This window comes from Idiotropiscis lumnitzeri, chromosome 9, assembly GCF_059441095.1.
Source record: "Idiotropiscis lumnitzeri isolate Australia: NSW breed Sydney's pygmy pipehorse chromosome 9, RoL_Ilum_1.0, whole genome shotgun sequence".
NCBI lineage: Eukaryota > Metazoa > Chordata > Actinopteri > Syngnathiformes > Syngnathidae > Idiotropiscis > Idiotropiscis lumnitzeri.
The window spans coordinates 8,543,131-8,562,537 of NC_142399.1; the positions used below are offsets into that span (position 1 = coordinate 8,543,131).

Sequence of the window (19,407 nt, forward strand, 5' to 3'; positions counted from 1 at the left end):
AGGCTGTGTCCAGATGTGGTTGGTCATTGGACCACAGCGATTATGGATTCTACATGCGTTTCTGATTGAACATCATCAAATACTTTTTCGGTTCAATTGATGATGGGAAATTTGAGCATTCAATCTGGCCCGCCATGAAATTCTTTGAACCTCAGAGGAATATGAATTCAGTGAACTACAGCTCTGTGATAAAACGCTTTAAGGAACAGATTTGTGAACACAAATGATGCAGCAACACATAGACAGACACTCTAAAAATACACACAGGCTTATAGAGGTGCTGTCATAGGTTGAATCTCGGTCAGTATCATCTTGTTTGCCTGAAGAAAAGGGGAAAAAATGATGTGACAAAAAAGTTTAAGTGGAATAACGGTCTAATGCCAATTTATATCATTCCAACATCAATAATTCGTGGAGGATGATATATTTCACCAAACTATTCCAAAATGTTTTGAGTTGGCCCAAAAAGCACAAACTAGAGAAGACTAACTCTATGTTGTTAATTTGCAGGAGAGTGATATGTCATCGAACTAAGCCTGCACAATATGGTATTATTATTTTTATTTAATTGGACAAGATGACATCAATAAGGTTAGTAGTTTAAAAAAAGATGACAGTATAATTTAAGACTACAATTTTAGTTGGGTTTAAGTCAGGGGTAAGGAATGTATGTATGGCCACGAGGCCCGCTCTAAAATAAATGCATTTATTCATTTTTGTTCTAATTTCTCCTAATAAATAATTTGTTACTTGATCGGATCTGATCATCTGCAACATGAATTATGGATGCCTGCGATTGGATTACAGATATCTCTAACTCCAGTTTGTGTTATTACAATTCTATGGTCGTAATTCCAGTTGAAGCTATCTTTAATATTTATTAATTTAATGTATCTTTTCAGAGCGATCAGTGACGTCATTGTCCTATAGGCAAAAGTAACGTTGCTACTCTTTGTCGTTCACAATTTCGTCACTGATAATTTGAATTTATATTATAAGTAACTATTCAAAATGTATATTGCGGCAACGCAAAAATACGCTGTTATTATCAAAAAGGACAATCCCGGATGGTCAAAGTTAGTATTATAATGTTGAATCTGCTTGCCATATCCACGCTGCGTGTACCGACCTCTGATAAACAATACCATTTATTGTCAATTAAAAGGAGAATTAATTATAACTTGATTATAAAATTCAACAATTTACTATATTTTAATATATAAAGCGACTCAGTTATGAGCGAAGAAAAAAGCGCGAAAAAAGTGACATTTTATGTGAGAAACTTCCCTAATTATAGTCACACGTGATCACTTTGACAGAAGGGAGCCGTCGCGTGCTTACCTCTCGTATCCTTCCGCCTCGATCAAATATTAACAAATTGTGTCCTTCTTTTCACATCAAATGTCTCCTCATTTCGCATTTAAGATCAAATCGTAATTTACAAGATTTATATTTGGTCGAATAATCTTCTACTGGTCTGTTTGAAACGAACTGAGGGACTACACGGCGAAGGCGGCGGGATACGTGTACTAAAAGCCCAGCCTGCTCTACCTTCTTTTTTCCTCGGTGGAGGCCATGATGGGAGCCTGAGTTCAGTTGGAGCGAGTAAAAAGGAAAGATGATTCCCCGGGACGGAGCTGTCAAAGCAATCTGGGCATATTGCTGATTTTTCTGGAGTCTGCACACATCTGAGGTGGAGCCTGTCACTCTTTCCCCTACCCCGCGATGTTCTCGACGAGCCCTCGGTGACAATGTTGAATCGCTAAGGAGGTCTTTTTTGGATCGTAGCGAGCTAGCCTAGCTCCAACCCCCCCTCTCCCGTCCGAGTGACTGGATACGGGCTTCTTTTTTTCCCTCCCCCCCCTTCCTTCGGGGGTTACCAGTGAGTTTTCTCCTCGCTTCGGACCGAACCCGGGGCCTATTTTGCGGACAACTGCATGCATTTCGCTGGGGAGTATTTGGAAGAGCGACCGCGGGATTGGAAAAGTCGGGCCTTCGCCGAGGAGAAGCCGAGCAAGGCCCGTCTTTATGTTCCAGAGGAAGCCTGTCTAATCCCAACGAGCTCGGCTGGCTAGCCCCGAGGAGGACCCCCCCTCCCCTTCGCCCCTTACCGCGACCTACCGAGCGGAACCGCCGTGTACCACCGAACCACCTAAAAGACTGCTTTCATCCTTTCCCCATAATAGACTCCTGTCAGCCGCTGCAATGACTGCCATTATTAAAGAAATTGTCAGCCGGAACAAAAGGAGATACCAGGAGGACGGCTTCGACCTGGACTTAACATGTATCCTTTCCTCCTGTGGGTTATTTTACTCATCCATAACGCCGCGCTCATGGTTCTTATGAATCTTACAATGAGAAATGTGAGGGGGAGCTAGCGGGGGGCTAGCAGGGGGAGGGGGGCTAGCTGGGGCTGTCATCAAGCGTGTTTGAAAGATGGTGGATCTGTCAAAGCGGCGTGCACTCATGTCACCGTCGTATCGCAGCAGGAAATTCCCGTCCTTAATAAAATGCAAGGCAACCGGCTGGTGCTGCTTGGCGCTTTAGCATTTTGGAGTTTTATGCACACCGTATCAGAACCGCATGCATGTGATTCCTAACAGACGATAAAACGAGTGGCAGTTAATTGAATTTACCAGTCGTAATGTAGTTTTCATAGATTTATGGTGTGGTTTATGAGATAGACCTCTTAGGGTTGCACGCTTGGGCGAAATGATGATCACAATTTTTTTTCATCACATTTCTTCATGGTATTTTCAAGAAATTAAGTTCTCAATGGAACATGAAGAACATGATTTTTTGTATATAAATAATTAAAATGGAAGCATATTTACCCACTAATTCAAAACATACCAAAGGCTAACTTAATTAATATGCTATTACAATGTTACAAATTTATGTTCCGTGTACCCCTTCGCAAAAAGATCTCTACCATCGAAATTAATGTGAGTATTTTTTTTTCCCCGTTTTGATTGTGGTGTGGTTCATTAAACTATGTCCCATATAGAAATAGGTGAAAACACAGTTGCTAATTAAATACTAGTGGGTTCATTCGCAAAATCGCCGTGCAGTCTTAACTAGACTTTTGGCTGGATTTGCAGATATTTGGCCTTTTAAACAAAATCGGTGATCGGTCGTCATTTGCCAACTGAACATTGACGTCATTGATCGGATTTGTAAATTTGTAAGATGTTACTGCAAACACAATCTCGTTCACGTCAGGTATATTTTAAGCTGCCGTTAATGATGCAAGGTTTCTCAACGTATACAGTTGTATTTTTAAATTATTTTGTTAAGGGTGGTCTGGCTTGGTTGTGTAAAGACTAGTCTTCATTTTTTTAGCTCCAGTTTACACTCACATAATTACTGCTAGCCCTAAATAATCACCAGCTCTCACAATACAGCTTTTTTTTCAAGCTTTTTTTGTTGTTGTTTTTAGTCAAAATACATGGTTACCTAATGCACAAAGTTCCTAGTCTTCCGCAGCTATACCAGGACTGTTCACATACCAAGGACATTTTTCATTAAAAAACATGATTGTCCTAAACCTGGTCGTTCGTAAGTGGTGATTCCACTGTATCTTGTTCGACCTCGCTTGGTGTTGACTCAGGAAAAAAAAAAAATGTGTTCGCTTATGCTGCAGCTTCATGAAGCCTTAACCGTGTGTCGCCCCCTATTTGTTGGCTGACTACTGCTTGAGTGAATGCTGCATTAGATATACAGTGGAGCCATATTTTAAATGTATTGCAGACAATCAGGTTAATTTAATCGTGGGAGCCAAAATCGCAATCACGACTAAAATTCGACTAATTGTGCAATCCGAGTTTGTAATTTTTCCTACTCCATTGAGACCTTTAATTTTCTGTCCTGGTTAGCAGTTGTTCTATATTCAGAAAGAGAACCAAACTGACTTTTTTTTGGGTGAATATTAATTTGTCATTTCCATTTAATTTGAAAAAATGGAACTATCCATAAAAAGGAGATCTTTGCATTTGGGTGCTTGAACTTCTTAAATTTCACTACCTGTTTGGACCATCTGGTCATTTCTACATTCATCGGCTGGTGCTACATCTTGCTTGAGCGTTTTGTAGTTTTTAGTCCTGTGTGAAAGCCATATGAGTTATACGCGCATGTGTGTCCAAGTGGATGTGGTAACATGAGTGGAAAAGTAACGTTGTTTCATTTTTTTTTTTTTTTGTCTTGTTTTCATCGTTGAGGCTTCGGTTACCCTCAACAATCCTCAATTCCATCGTTCAAAGATCTCAGAACTGCCCAACACTCAAAAACTTCACTTGTAATCTTTGCTTTTAAAACAAAAAAAAGTGACAAATGTGTCAACTTTTTTTCGAATGTGTGGATCATCAGTAAATATTGAGTTGTTGTCCAAGGAGACATTGAATAGTTATAAATGTCAATGTAAGTAAGGGCTTAAATTTTTGTATTCCTAAAACATCCGCTAAGTTTTTTTTCTTTTTTTTTTTAATGTCTCACCCGTCTACAAGTATATAGTATAGTTCTAGTTATTCTTACTTGCATGTGTTGTCTAGGTGATACGTCGACATTGATCGGTCTGTGCCGCATTTCTTTTGAGTCTTGTAGTCGTGGCTATAAATATATATTGGCGTTCTGGATAATTTTGCATGCACGCGTTGCCTTGTAGACTTGGTGTGGCCAGTATAAATTGATTGATTGTGTTTTTTGTCGACTTACACTTGAAATGATTGATTGATTTTGGTTAGCCCTCTATGAAGGCCTTGGTTATCCTTAACGGTGACACATGACACTTATAAATCTGTCATTCCGCCATTTTCTTTGTAGTGAATATGAACATTTTTAATTTCCTCTGAATTGACCATAACCATTTAGTCGTGTTTGGAAAAAAAGATATTTGCCCCGGTGTTTGTGATGTTTTGTCTTTTTTTTTTATTTTTTTATCTTAACTTTCTTTTCTTAATCTTAAATTCTCCTGAAAGTCTTAGAATTGTCGAACGCTAGCTTGATTTGGCCATCTAGAAAGTTTGCATTCCTTTTGTAACATTTTTTTCATCTCACTATTCATACTCGGAACTGTATCGACATTCTTTGTAGCAAATGGGATACATTTCGCAATGTCTGGTCACAATTGGTGCAACCATCCGTTATCATTCAGTTGTGTTGTGGTCATCTTTTTTGTTCCTGTACGAGTTGTCTTAAATCCCTTCGAATTGGCTTTAAATTCTAAATTCATGCATTGGCAAATTTAAGTACCAGTTTTTGGAGGCTTCCAACCACTGGGATTTTCCTTTTTTTTTTTTTTGTCATAAGGTCAGGTGGTCAACCAGATGTAATGTCTCGCTTTTGCTATCAGTGTGTTGGTCCCTAAAAAGTCTGCAATTTGACTCCCTTTAGCCTGAAGATACTCAGTGTTGGCCCTCTGGTTTTTAGCACACTGTTTGGAAGTGACTTGATGCAGTTATTCAAATGCCAAACTTACTTTTTTTGTGTGTGTGCTTTTTCAGGTACACATGCATGTTGTTTGCTGGATACATTGAATGGGCGGTTTTGGATAGTTGTTTGAACTAGGAATTGGCATCAATTAATTGATGTATTTGATTGATCGATGGTGTCTTATGTGATTTGGATTGGACTACTGGGCTGCATCTTGCAGAGTTTCTAACTAGTTTGCTGTCGAAAGAAGTTCACAATGACAAGAGCTACATCCAGGCTGCGGCACCACTCCTTCAAGACAGCATTAGAGAACAATGGTGTTAAAGCAGGAGTTCAGAACATTCAGAGGCATTCTCTCATATCATTCAAAGTAATGACTCTATGATTCCCCCTCCCCCCAATTTTAAAGAAATGTAGTCAAAGTTAAACCAAAATCTCTTCATCAAAGTTCCATACAGGCTAATGATACTGCAGACAGAGTAGAAATAAATTGGCACGTTGGCGACCAGCCATGAGGAAGAGGTGCACGAAAGTCAATGTCCAATGTGTGGGAAGAAAATAACAAAGTGCAGTGTGTATGCATAGCATAATTAACTAATGTAATGCATTTATCTAATGTAGAATATTACTGCTAGTTAGAAGGTATTGTTTCAAGGATAGGCCCATGCGCCTTTGCACTTGCAATTCAATAAAACTGACTTTAAGAAAACAAACATGTAAATCTAACATGCAACGTTAATATCCAGCTGACGCTACACACTTATTCGCTGACGCCCACATCACTCACCAGGCCTGGTCTTAACTTTCAGAGCTATAAGCAGGTGGAAAATAATACTTTCACCTCACTTACAAAATAAATTTTTGCATTCTATCAATTTGTATCCTTTTATTAGATTTCCTACGAATGTAGCCCAACCGATAATGGATTTTTTTTAATGCTGATTTTGATATTTGGCTGCATAGAAATCAAGGAACCAATTAATTTTACAACGATTTAAGTAATAATATAACCTCTTTTTTGGTCCGCAATGTTTACTGATAGAAAGATATGAATTACAAGCAGAACATTTCCTCAAGTGTTTGTTTATTGTTACAAAAGAGAGAGAGAATCTGCAAAAACTGAATTTTTTTTTTTTTATAAGGTGCCGGGGGATGTTTGATAGTTTTTATCTTTGTCCTACGTCGTACTGTGTACAAAAGTAAAGAAACAAAAAAAACCCAATTAGCAAAAAGGTTGGCTGATTTATTTATTTTTTGGTCCATTTTCAAGTGGCTAATGCCAGTCAATTAATTGGTTGGCCTCTAATTGCTATTACCTGTTTCTTTGGATTGTAACGCCTCCGTCGTTTGCTCACGTGGCTGGAAGAACAGCTAAAGTCAATCTGATGTGTTGGCTGTGGTTTTTGTTGCGGAACTGTGTACCTAGCAGAGTTCAGTCAGATGTTATCTGATGAAATGCGTCATGGCTCCATGCTTTAAATGATTGCTGCCTCCGTGTAGCTTGCGGTGAAGGAGGCATGTCCCTCAAAAAGTGCGAGGGTGGGCGGGGGGCTCGATTGTGCGATTCTGGTTGTTACAATGCGGGCCCTGTTATCGCTTTTTGGCGCGGCGTCTGAAACAATATGCAGTTATGTAATACGCAGTTAAAGTGGAGTTAAGCAGTGATCTTGTTTCAGCCCACCGCCTCACTCCTCTTTGCTCTTTTTCTTGACTACTCCCACTCTAATTCTCCCTCCCAGCTTACCCCCTTTCCTCTGCTCTCCTCCTTTCCTGTCCCCCCCCTACTCCACCCCATCCCACCAATAACACACCTCCCTCCCCCCTCCTCGCTCTCAGTTATAGATTTGGCGTATGCATAGAACCCAGGCGAGGGTTGGGTTTCAAAAGAAGGCGTCCCTGAAATGGCAGATTTTTTTTTTTCTCTCCATTTTTTTCCCCTCCTACTCAGAGCTTCCGTCAGGGTGGTGGTGGTGGTGGTGGGGGGGGGCTCGCATATGCATTTCCTCCCAGCTGCATAACCCAAGCCCCGCTCGCCCCACCCACACTACTCCACCTCACCTCCTTCCCTTCCCTTCATGCCCTGGCCTGAGTCTGTCCTGCGTTGCTGCAGATGTTTAAAGAAAAAAAGACCCACTTGAGATAGTCTGACTGGGATCACTTTGTCAAGGGTTAGAGAAGGCTATGAAACATTGTGTTTGACTTCTAATAAATGCTTTGATGCACGGCTGGGATTATTGCCGCCATCCATATGCTCACTGGCTACTGTTGTAAGGGAGCCATGCACTCATGGCTCACTGTAGCTCTTTGAAATGGAAACATTAACAAGTGTAACCTATTGTGGGTGACTATTTTTCTTTAAATAGACTGTCAAATATTACCTGTAATACAGTGCTTGACAATTTTAACATTTTAATATTACACCATCTGGAAAGCGCTTTGTTACAGCTCCTGCTGTTGTAAAATGCGCTATATAAATCAAGTTGTATTGTATTTAATATTTAAAAAATATATTTTTTAGCCCTGTAGGCACAGTTAAAAGTTACTTTTAATTGATTTAATTGTTTTAGCTGTTTTGTAAGTTTAAAAAAAAATGTTTTTCCCCAAATTCGTATTTTTGGTGTTTTATCATTTCCAGGACTTAATGTTGGCGCCTCATTAAGATTGGATTGTCTCTTCACTGGGTAGTGTCGTAAAATTATCCCCCCCCCCCCTGCAGTAGTCGAAATGGCAGAAAAATGACCACCTGGAAAAATTCAGCTTTTCTTTTCCCTCCTCAATTTCCGGTTCTGGCCCAACTGTCTGTGTAAGGTTTCCTGGCACTCTTGAGTCTAAAAGTGGGTTTGAACGTTTACGGTAATAAAATCAGTCAGAGTAGCCAAGCAGGTCGTGCCTAGCCAGTTGTTGGCTAAGGCTAGCAGCTAACAGCACTGCCCGGACTTCTCCCTTGCTGACCGTTGTTAATTCTAACTCCACCTCCATCGCGACTGATATTATGACACCATTTACTAGCTTCCTGTGTGTTCAGGTTGCGAATCGTGCGCAATGTGCTAGTTTGTGCGGCAGTGTTTGTCATCATGGTCAGTTGCTATTGTACTTTTTTTTTTTTTTTTTTTTATGGGCTCCAAGTGATTTTCATACAAATATGTATTGAAGTTGAGACTTTACTTGGGTCCATCACTAGTCTGCTGTATGTTCGCCTTTTGATTCAATTCAGGTTACGTTGAAGTAACTGAAGGTACCCTGCTTTGTATTTTTCCTCTCTTCTTGAAGCTGTTGTGTTTGTGCGCACAATTTGCAAAGATGGTGTGTGTTTCCAGCTTTGCTTTCTTTAGCAGGGGGCTTGACATTCACTAACATGGCTCAATAGCGATGCAGGGCGGAGGGGGGGGGGGGAGCTCAACATCAAAACGACATATCCAATTAGAAACACTGAGCTTCCCTCTTTTGGATACAGGAAGTGTGAGAAAAGGTTGCCCTTTAGTCACTGGTTAAAAGTGTGAAATCCCTCGGCTTTACGGCGGAGAGCAGACTTCACTTTCAGGTAGACGGCGGCGGTTGCTCGCGCCAACTCGATTATTCTCTCTTCACGGCAACCTGACACTGATGTGCTCCTCTTTTAAGAGCGTATGTGTGTCGCTGTATAATTGGCCCTGACGCTTCCAGTCGCCCCCCCCAACCCCTTCCTTTGCTGCAGCCCTGTTCGATGACATCATGCCATTCGGAAAAAGAAGGCAGTCGAGAGGCGCACAAGGCAGTGCCCCTTTCTTCATCTTACGTTTGTCTGCACGTTCACTGGCCGCTCTGTTTAGTGCCCTTTGTTGCCATTAGATCGGGAGCTGCCTTTTTGCTCTCACGAGATGAGATTTTTGTAGTTATGATTATGTTAGACAGTTGATTGATATATATTTGTCAGATTTGCAGCCATGATGCCAATGTCCCGTTACACGACCACATTTTATTGTATTTAGATGTGGTGACTGGAGACTCACTGTCACGTTCCAAACACTCAATTACTACCGTACTTAAGGTTATTCTTTGAATGTTCAACATTTCTGTCCTAGAAGTGTTAAAAATATGAAAACAAATATTAACTGTAATTATGAATGATCGAGTGCATTGGCATAGGTTAGTGGTAGTCTATGGCATGTTCTGACTTGCATTTAACGTCGCCACCTTAGGTAAGGAAATCGAGTAAACCAAAGACCAGCTGTGTCAGATTTTCTTTTAATTTCACTTAACTACTCAATACTCGCTATGCTGGGGTCATCGAACCGTTACTATTGATTCCGATGGCCTTTAAAGAAACACAAAACCAGATAGCACGTAGAATGGCTGAATTTGCAGCAGAAATTGTTATAACCCCATATTCTTTTGTGAGCCTGGTCAAATTATGTCTATTTTGTTTTGTTTTTTTCTTTCTTTTTTGATGATAAAAGCACCTGGTTTGCCGCTCTGATGCCAAAGTACGTTCTCCTCTGGCTTTAGCTCTGCACAAATGCACTTCCCCAAAGTTCGTTCATCATGACAATACCGTTTATTTCTGCCAGCTCAAACAAGATTTTTTCACCTCTGCCACCAACGAGCCTTTTTCTCTCAAGCCTCTTACTGATTTAGTTTTTTTTTTTTTTTTTTCAGAGCCACTCTCAGTAAACTGGTGACTTTTTTTAGGGGGTTAGTGTGTCCTTTTTGTAGTTGTCTTTTTGAAGCCTTGAATATGACTTGCTGCATACTTGCTTGTAAAGTGTACTTTGCTATTTCCTGCTATACCCGCGTCTTGTCATTTGTCCTAGTTAGAGTAAAGGACAACTCGTTTTACAGTCCCCACAATTACTTATGAATATTGGTCTTAGGGGTGAAATTTCAACAGGAACCTAAAATGCACAAATTTTTGCAGGTCAGCTTACTTAACCTTCTCTAAATGTCTAATTGTTCAGTGTTTCAGTACAGTTTTTTTAGAACTTGCAAAGGACTGAATGACAACATTTGCAGTAGGTTTAATCCATGAATGGACACATTTAAACCGTCCTATGTTTTGACATCACGAGACCAAGACGGCATTTAACAGTTGATCGGGAGTAACTCGCCATTGCAATGCTGCAAACAAGATGTTGTCAGACCAAGTAGAAGTGGTCCCTTGGCTGTTCAGATTCTTGTTGAAGAACAGAAAGGTGGGCAAAAATACTGAAACATTCAACAATTAGACACATGCATTCAAAAGTTTAGAAACCCATTTTTAGTTTGCTTCAGTTTTTCTCTCTTGAAAAATAACGCAAATGACACCATGTGCACGCCAATCAACCGATTTGCAGCAGCGAAAGTCAAAATCACATTTCTTCCTCATTCTTGTACTCCGTTTGAACTTCATGTGGCTCATCCCGACCGTACCTTTTCTGCTTCGACTGTCTACCATGTGATATTTGCCCCGGGGAACCCGGCGTACCTAGCAAAGCGTCGCGAACGCGTGCAAACTGAACTCCAGCAAGAGATACTCTCGTGTTGCAGCCCTGCTGATATAACATTTGCGCTCTAAAAATACACGCAGGTCACGGAGCGGAGACTCTCCTCTCGTGCGCCCACATGTGGTCCTGGCCCGGGCTCGGGCAGGAGCGCAGTTCTTCGTGTCCTTTCTCCTCACCGTCAAGGCCATCTGTCACAACACGCCAACACATACATACACACACACACACGCACCCCCCCCCAACACACACACACAGATCAGCGTCACTCCTGCGCTCTCATCTAGCCGCGACTGTAATGACACGACGGTATTGACGCCAGCTCGAAACTTTGTCACGGTCTGCTGCCCATGCCTGCGTTCATTTACTTGTGTGCTCTAATTCCTAGCGATGCCGATGTCTCGTTAAATAGCGAAACAAGTAATTCATTGTGTTAGTCGCTGGCCAAACGCGCCTTTCAAAAGGCTCCATGCCCTCGGAAGCTGCACCGTTCCTTGACCCCCTCCTGACTGAACAGATATCTACCCAAACATCATTGCCATGGGCTTTCCAGCAGAGCGACTCGAAGGCGTGTACAGAAACAATATAGACGACGTAGTACGGTGAGTTGCTTTGCTCTTGCTGAAAAGTGTTTGCTCTGTCTCAATCTCGTTTCCTAACCTTTGTATTCCTTTTGGTCTCTCTCCTGTAAACAGGTTTTTGGATTCAAAGCATAAAAACCATTACAAAATCTACAACCTGTAAGTATTCCCCACAGTTTACATCCACTTTCTGAGTTTACTCTTCCCTGATTTCTGACTGGATGTTCACGTTTCAGCTGCGCAGAAAGACACTACGACGCTGCCAAATTTAATTGCAGAGGTACGCCACTTTCTTCCCCTTTCCCCAAACGCCCACACTTTTCCATAACAAGTCATGACTCACTAAATTGCAAAAGTTATGGGAATTGTCAAAGAAGAAAACGTTCCATGTGAATTAACAGGAATTTATGAGAATAAACCAAAATTAAAAGGGTGGCTTTTAATAAGGAATGTTTGTAGAGGTGGAGAAAATTTTTCCATAATAGACATCGAAACAACCAAATTCCACGCAATAGCGGTGAATTTCTGATTCTGTATTGGCCAAACGCAGATTAACAGGTGGATTCACTCACATTATCCTAAAAAAAGGAACTTTTGCCGACTTACATCTCCATCTTAAGTGCGGATTGCTTTTCTCCATGCTCCTTTTGAAATGTCCACAACACAGGTTTGATTGGGTCATAACAAAATACTTGAATATGATCCTCTTTCCCTCAAATTACCCTCAATTTTCTGTTAATTCCAATGGAAAGCTTCCCGTTTTGATTATTGCCCCAGCTTTCCTTCCCATGGAAATTGACCTTAAATTTTCCACCTCTTTGCAATTCCTATGACTCACAGGCTTGTTAAAATCTCACCAAAATGTCTGTCTGGCCTCTTCCAGTTGCACAGTACCCCTTCGAAGACCACAACCCCCCTCAGCTGGAGCTGATCAAGCCGTTCTGCGAAGACCTGGACCAGTGGCTCAGCGAGGACGACAATCATGTAGCGGCCATCCACTGTAAGGCCGGCAAGGGCCGCACCGGGGTGATGATCTGCGCCTATCTCCTCCACCGCGGGAAGTTCCTGGAGGCCCAAGAGGCGCTCGACTTTTACGGCGAAGTCAGGACAAGGGACAAGAAGGTGAGTCTAACCACAGTAGGCAGTCCCAACTCAAACATTCAGGTTAAGAATGCTTTATTACATTTTCCCCATTAGAATTAAGAAGTGGGATTTAAAAATTATGATATAATCAATTAATCAGACGATTATTTTGGCAATTAATCGATGAATCAAACTTACCCATGATAAAAATGTTTCAGGTTCCATATTTTACGGACTATTAGGCAGTGTGTGGTTGCGTTGTTAGGTGCAATTTTGATAAACCGGTCTATTTAAAAAAATAAAATAAAATGAAATGAATCACACAGAAGACAAAAACCTAAAATATAGCAAGTAAACACGCACACCCAGAAGCTGCTCTCACGTTGTGTATTCGCTTCCATAATTGTAGATTCGTAACTTTTATGGGATTCTCTAATATGAAGGCAAATGAGTCATGAATTCATCTGAAAGATGGTTATATGTATCTAATTCAGTTATGGTTAACTTGTGAAACATCCACTGGAAGTCTTTTAAGCGAACCAGAACATGTGTGACGTAAACACAAATAAGTTCAAAACCAGATTATATCAACAATGAAAACCTTTCTTGTTTCATCAAACAGTGATATGTAAACGTGCGAATCACTGAACCTATCTATAAAATGTATAAATAAATACAATATACATGTCTAAATTTTTTTTTCTTAATTTGTGTCAACTCAATAAATTGTTTTGGGAGGATAAGAATAAACATTCAAGTCATTCAAGTTCAAACAGAAACGACGGGTGCCTTAAACACATTAAAAACACATTTCAGTTAGTCGCCTCATTTTTTTTTTCAGCAGTAAATATTTGCACTGGAATAACAAAGCCCAAAGTGGCCGACAGGTGCCTGCCGTGTTTGCCCTCTCTGAACCTGTCGGGTTTTTTTTTGCCAGGGAGTGACCATCCCCAGCCAGCGCCGCTACGTCTACTACTACAGCTACCTACTGAAGAACCAGCTGGAGTACAAGCCGGTGGCGCTGCTCTTCCACAAAATGGTGTTCGAGACGCTGCCCATGTTCAGCGGGGGCACCTGCAGTGAGTCACCCGCGCTCATATGCTCATGTTCAACTTTGGGAGCTGCAAATTGGGTCGGAGGCACGCACAAAATCGCATAGTGCATCGTAAGGCTCACCCACGCTGCGTTTTTTTTTTTTTTCCCCCGCCGAGGACACGGTGGGTCCGGAGTGGAGCTTCTCGTCCTTTTTGGAAGCAAATTGGAGCGCCATACTCGCGACCCGCTTCTTATTGATGAGGCCCTCCGCTTTTATTCCTCTTCAAGGTCGACTTGACCTTTAAATAATGAAGCTTCTTAGATATTATTAGCCCTCGTTCAAGAAACGGTTACCTCTGGAGGCTCTCAAATCACAGACATACCCGTAATATTAATCATGCCCAATGCACGGGAGTTATTTTATAAATTTTTAAGACTATGATACACCTTCAGGGACAATAACTCACTGGTTTACGTTCACATAGACTTAATGTAGCACAAGGATACAGTTTTGAAAACTGCATTTTTCCTTTACTGTTAATTCAGTTTCTATTATTTCTTGAAATCGCCAGACTCAATTTGAATTCCTTTTGTTTGTGCCTTTCATGTGCAGTCTACATACACAGTTAAGCTCAAAATTGTCTATACGCATTTCCGCCTAATGGTTATTCATTTTGGGCTTAACTGTAAAGGCGTTTACATGTGTGTCTGCTCTGTTTTTGGTGGGAAAAGGAAACAAATAACCCTGTGATGTTAACTCGTACATGTGTAACTCACAATTTTGTCTCGTATGTGAATGCTGTGGTTCAAAAACTCATCTGTAAAAGATTGCTGTGGCTTCCTTACTCTTAACTGGATGGATTCTGCCTTTTGATTCCTAATCCTCCTTTTTTCATGCTTTAAAAAAAAGTGGACCTATTCTGAGTGATATACGTGTACCCTAAGTCAACAGAGATCAAAGAAGCTGATTTTGATCGTTTTTATTTATTTGTTTACATATTTTTTTAAAAAAGGAACCATTCTGACTTTTTTTTTTCCATCAACCTTTTGAAGACTTATATGTATGCTCATAGGCCATATATGGCCCACGGGCTGCAGCTTCCCCACCCCTGCCTCAAGTGTTTTGGTCAAGCGCGAGTTTCCTCGCCCCATGTAAATATATTTGTAAATATTTGTGTCCACCTCTCTTGTGTTTGTACCTGCTGTTCTCTCTCTCTCGAGAACCCCCACCCCCTTGCAGCTGGGCACCGTTTGTGACCGTCATCTCCCTTTTTTCCCCCTTTCTTAAGGAGACAGTACCGTTAAAAACAGGAGCGAGCCGACCCCTCAGGGCTTCAAGAAAGGGAATTGGCATTGGGGTAAATGAGCCTTTCATCCATTTTTACATTCCATTCATTTTCTTTTACCAGGCCCCAGAGATCCAGCATCCGTAGGCAGGACCAGTCTTTAGGTAGCAGACGTATTGCCTGGCAGGATAAAAACCAAGCTATCAGAATAGGGTCCTGCATCTCTGGTTTTTGGGTCTCTTCATGTGTAGCATGTTGCTTTCTCTCTTTTTAATGTCGGTGCATTTGCATGCATTCACTCACGTGATAACACATTGGCGTCCTCACTCGTCTCGGGCGCTAAAAGCTCCTTCCTCACAATCACGCCTCGTATGTGTGGCGTCCTCGTCGCCGCCTCTTGCAGATCCCCAGTTCGTCGTGTACCAGCTCAAAGTGAAGATCCACACGTCCAACCCCACCCACACCCGGCGCGAGGACAAGCACATGTTCTTCGAGTTCCCGCAGCCGCTGCCGGTGTGCGGCGACATCAAGGTGGAGTTCTTCCACAAGCAGAACAAGATGATGAAGAAGGTCAGTGGATGCTTGAGTGCTCCAAGCTGTAGCTCACTGTGCCAATTTGCACTGTGGGACTATTTCTTCAAGTAGTGGCCCTCACTGGCTCTGTCATCCACTTAAAAACTATGGCCTGACTGATGTGGATTTTGTGTGGCTAATTCAGATATTTGGCAGAATCAAATTCAGATAACAGATTATTTAAAAATATATAATAGTAATTTCAATAATGCTTACAACAAATATATTAATTACAGGCAGGGCATTTGACTTACATTTTTTTGGGACGTCGTTGCAATGTTTAAATGTCATAAGTTGTAATGTGTTTCAATAAATACAATAATCATTCAAATTCAGAAATGTTTTAAAATACATTATACATGTTTGAATGTAACAAGTGTACAAAAACTGAAAAAATGTGTAGTACTCTGTTATTAAGATATAGCCTTAATTTGTTCACCATTTCAGTCATACTGATATATTTTCGGTGGAACAGGACCCAGTGACACAGCTCAGGCCCAAACTTCCCCCACTATATAAGAACTTGAGCGCCTTCGTTGTATCAAAAGTTTTCTGGCGCAAGCGTGACGTGCGGTTAGCTCGCTAGCTAGCAATGCCAACAGCCTGAATCTTCCCTTTGGTAGTTCCCCTAATGTTAGAACATCCTGAGAAAAAGATAGAAGTGAGGAGGGGTATTTTTTTATTATTAAATGTCAGACGTGACAGCCATTGTATGAGAGAGTTTGGTTCCGTTTTACAGCGCCTCATTGTTACGCTGTGGTAAAGCCTCTTCTGCTGGGCCCAAAGTGCACCTTTTGTTAACATGAAGACCCAGAGAACCAACTATTTGTATGCAGGCAATCAAATAGTCAATATTCCATTATATGTCTCCTTGAAGACAAATAAATGGCCCCCTCAAATAGATATCTCCCTTTTCCTCTGTTTGGGAAACACTGTCAGGTCGTAATGATCTCATTTTATAAATGCTATTATTCACACACTGACATGAAGGGGCCATTTTATGGAAAATTGACTTTTTAACTGCTTGTGTACAAAGAGGTGAGTCTTTGAAGTGCCTGCCTACCTATCAAGTGCGAAATTACGCAATCAAGTTTATCTTTTATTTGAAAATGACTCTCTCTACATTAATATAAAAAAGGTGTAAATCAGGAAATTGGCCATATTGTTAATAAAGTCTACATGTTTGCTACAGCTCTCCTTTGAAATCTCAATACATTCATGTCTGGAATGGAAGTTTTTGGAGTAAATTGTCATCTATGCTTGACTGACTTAATTTCTTCTTTGTCCATCCCAGGACAAAATGTTTCACTTCTGGGTGAACACCTTCTTTATCCCCGGGCCGGAGGAAGGCGTGGAGAAGCTGGAGAACGGCGCGGTGAACAACGCTGACAGCCAGCAGAGCGGCGGGAGCAGCGGCCAGGTCCAACAACAGCTGCAGCCGCCGAGCAGCGCCGAGTGCAGGGACGGAAGCGTCGGTGGTGGTGGCGGCGGCGGCAGGGACGGCGGCGATAGGGACTACCTCATCCTGACGCTGACCAAAAATGACCTGGACAAGGCGAATAAGGACAAAGCCAACCGCTACTTCTCGCCAAACTTCAAGGTAAATCTGGAAACTCAAACGACAACTGATGGTAAAAATAAATCGAAAACTAAATTTGATAATCAATTCATCACTTAGACACTTTAACTCAAAAATAGTCACAACCCTTGGAAGTTCAGCTTCTCAGCAGTAATTCTTAGCGTTTCGGACATCCCATTATCGTAAAAAATATTTAAAAAATACAAAAATGAATACACAAATGTGTTTTTCACAGGATAGTGACGATATAATGAGCAACTGTGTAATTTCTGGTAGCTCTTAGTGAAATGTTGATGACTCCTGACCAAGAAACTAGTGGACGTGAACATCGTATGCCATATTACCACTACAAATTAAAGTGAGTGAAAAGAAAGACTAGACTCAGTCTGCCCTAGCCACCCAATCTCCGCTCCGTGACGGGAGTTGGCGGAAAACTCCATGCTTGCCAGATGATGCTCGCCATCGCTGAGTTAATTAAATCTATTGCGCGGGAAATGAAAAGGCAATTCTTCAAATAAGTAGCACAGTATGCTTGCTTCAAGATTGAAGTGAGCATCAAAACAACAGAATTAAATGTTATTTAAACACCAAAATGTTTATCCAGACGATGTCATGAGAAAAGTCTGTGAACATAATCTTAATGTATAATGTGAAAGGCCATAGACAGGCTAATAGGCATTAGCGTAGATGTTGCGTTTCTTATAAACCAACAATTACTAATTTAACATACACAGAGAAGCAACACATACAGAGCATACAACAATACTCAAGTCACTTGCAAGTTTATTTTGTTTTCCGACAACACTTTCCTCTTACTGATGTCTTGGTTTTTTTTCCCCTCTCACCCCCACAGGTGAAGTTGTATTTCACTAAAACCGTGGAGGAGCCTTCGAATTCCGAGGCGAGCACTTCGACATCCGTCACGCCGGACGTCAGCGACAATGAGCCAGACCATTATCGATACTCTGACACCACTGACTCTGATCCGGAAAATGAACCTTTTGACGAAGAGCAGCACACACAAATCACAAAAGTGTGAACTCTTTTTAAATAAGAAAATTTAAAAAAAAACAACAACATCAAGAGATGAAATTATACAGCAGAGAGAAAAAAAAGGAGAAAACTTGAATATAAACTTATAAGAAGAACCTTTTTGTCCCTTACCCTCCCCCCAACCCAGATGGCAATAGAATATCATCATGTCAAATGCCAATTTTAGGGGGAAAAAAGATGAATATCCTGACCAATATATTGTTTTTTTTTTTTTTTGTTAGTTTTTTTTTTGTTTTTTGTCTTTATTTTTTTTTTGTTTTTTTTCCCCTTTTGGCACGGCCATCGACCACGTGCAAGGTATTGACACTGTTGCCCGATGGGGAAAAAGGTGCTGTAGCTATAAAAAAAACAAAACAAAAAAAAAAACAAAAACAACAAATGTGTTTATATCTATATACATACATATATGTATATACATATATATACATTCATATATAAAGGATTTTTTGTGTGTGTGTGTCAAAGACAATGGAAAGAAAGAGAGTACCACAATCAGGAGAGACGGGAGTTGAAGTCAAGGACGATCTACTCGGGACAATGCTGCTCCTTCTCCTGTCCAAACCAAGGCCAGTGCTGCAGTCACTTTGTTTCACTCCCTCTTTTCTCTCCTCTTCCTCCTCCTCATCTTTTACTCCTCCTCCTCTTCCTTTACTGTGAATGCTTCTTGTGCTCTTTGCAGGCTGTCTCACGTGACTTTTTTTGGCCTTTGTGCAGTGCAAACTGCATGCGGGCCGCGGGTTTGGGGGGGGCGGGGCGGGCGAGGGTGGGTTTGAGGGGTGGGCGTGGGGGGCGGGGTTTATGAAGAGGCTGTGATGATGTCTAAAAGCATTGCCATTCCTGTTCCCACTGTGTATACGTTTAAATTATGCAGAACAAGGCATCCCATGTAATTGTTAATGTTTTTTTTATCCTAAGATAATAAAAATATAATACACAAAAAACAGCAGGGAATATGAGTGCTTGCAATCATGTGACCATTTAACACTTGCATACCGTTCGGGTTAAATTTGATGGCATTATCACGTTCCGACGTTGCGCTTTCTAGGTGGGCCACCAATGGCCAAGTTGTGGTGATCCTGCCAGATCTGACACTGGTCTTGATTTCAAACAATACTTAACAGAATTCATTATTATATATGAAGGCCTACCTATGGGCAAAGCGTGTAGCTAAATGCACGCAAGTACGTAGTGCTCAATGTGTTCGTGAATGGGGTTACAAAGAGCACAAATGATCAATTTGAGTCTATAAAACAAAAACGCGTTATGCAATGAGTTATTCATGAAATTTGTCCCGTTGTGCCTTCCTGGCCCTCATCAGTTAACTTCAGGTGGCC

General features: G+C 41.2%; 1 protein-coding gene across 2 annotated transcripts; it reads left to right on the forward strand.

Annotated features, from left to right (window-relative positions):
* The first annotated feature begins 1,542 nt into the window (after window positions 1-1,542).
* On the forward strand, window positions 1,543-19,016 carry LOC148330117 (phosphatidylinositol 3,4,5-trisphosphate 3-phosphatase and dual-specificity protein phosphatase PTEN). Of its 2 annotated transcripts, XM_088305061.1 has the most exons (10): window positions 1,543-2,284; window positions 11,401-11,485; window positions 11,579-11,623; window positions 11,701-11,744; window positions 12,348-12,586; window positions 13,485-13,626; window positions 14,872-14,940; window positions 15,272-15,438; window positions 16,736-17,041; window positions 17,874-19,016. In XM_088305061.1, the coding sequence occupies exons 1-10, from the start codon at window positions 2,206-2,208 to the stop codon at window positions 18,057-18,059; spliced, it is 1,362 nt and encodes a 453-aa protein (XP_088161187.1). In that variant the 5' UTR covers window positions 1,543-2,205; the 3' UTR covers window positions 18,060-19,016. The 2 variants fall into 2 exon arrangements, with proteins under 2 accessions (XP_088161187.1, XP_088161188.1); XM_088305062.1 differs by lacking the exon at window positions 14,872-14,940.
* Window positions 19,017-19,407: the final 391 nt, after the last annotated feature.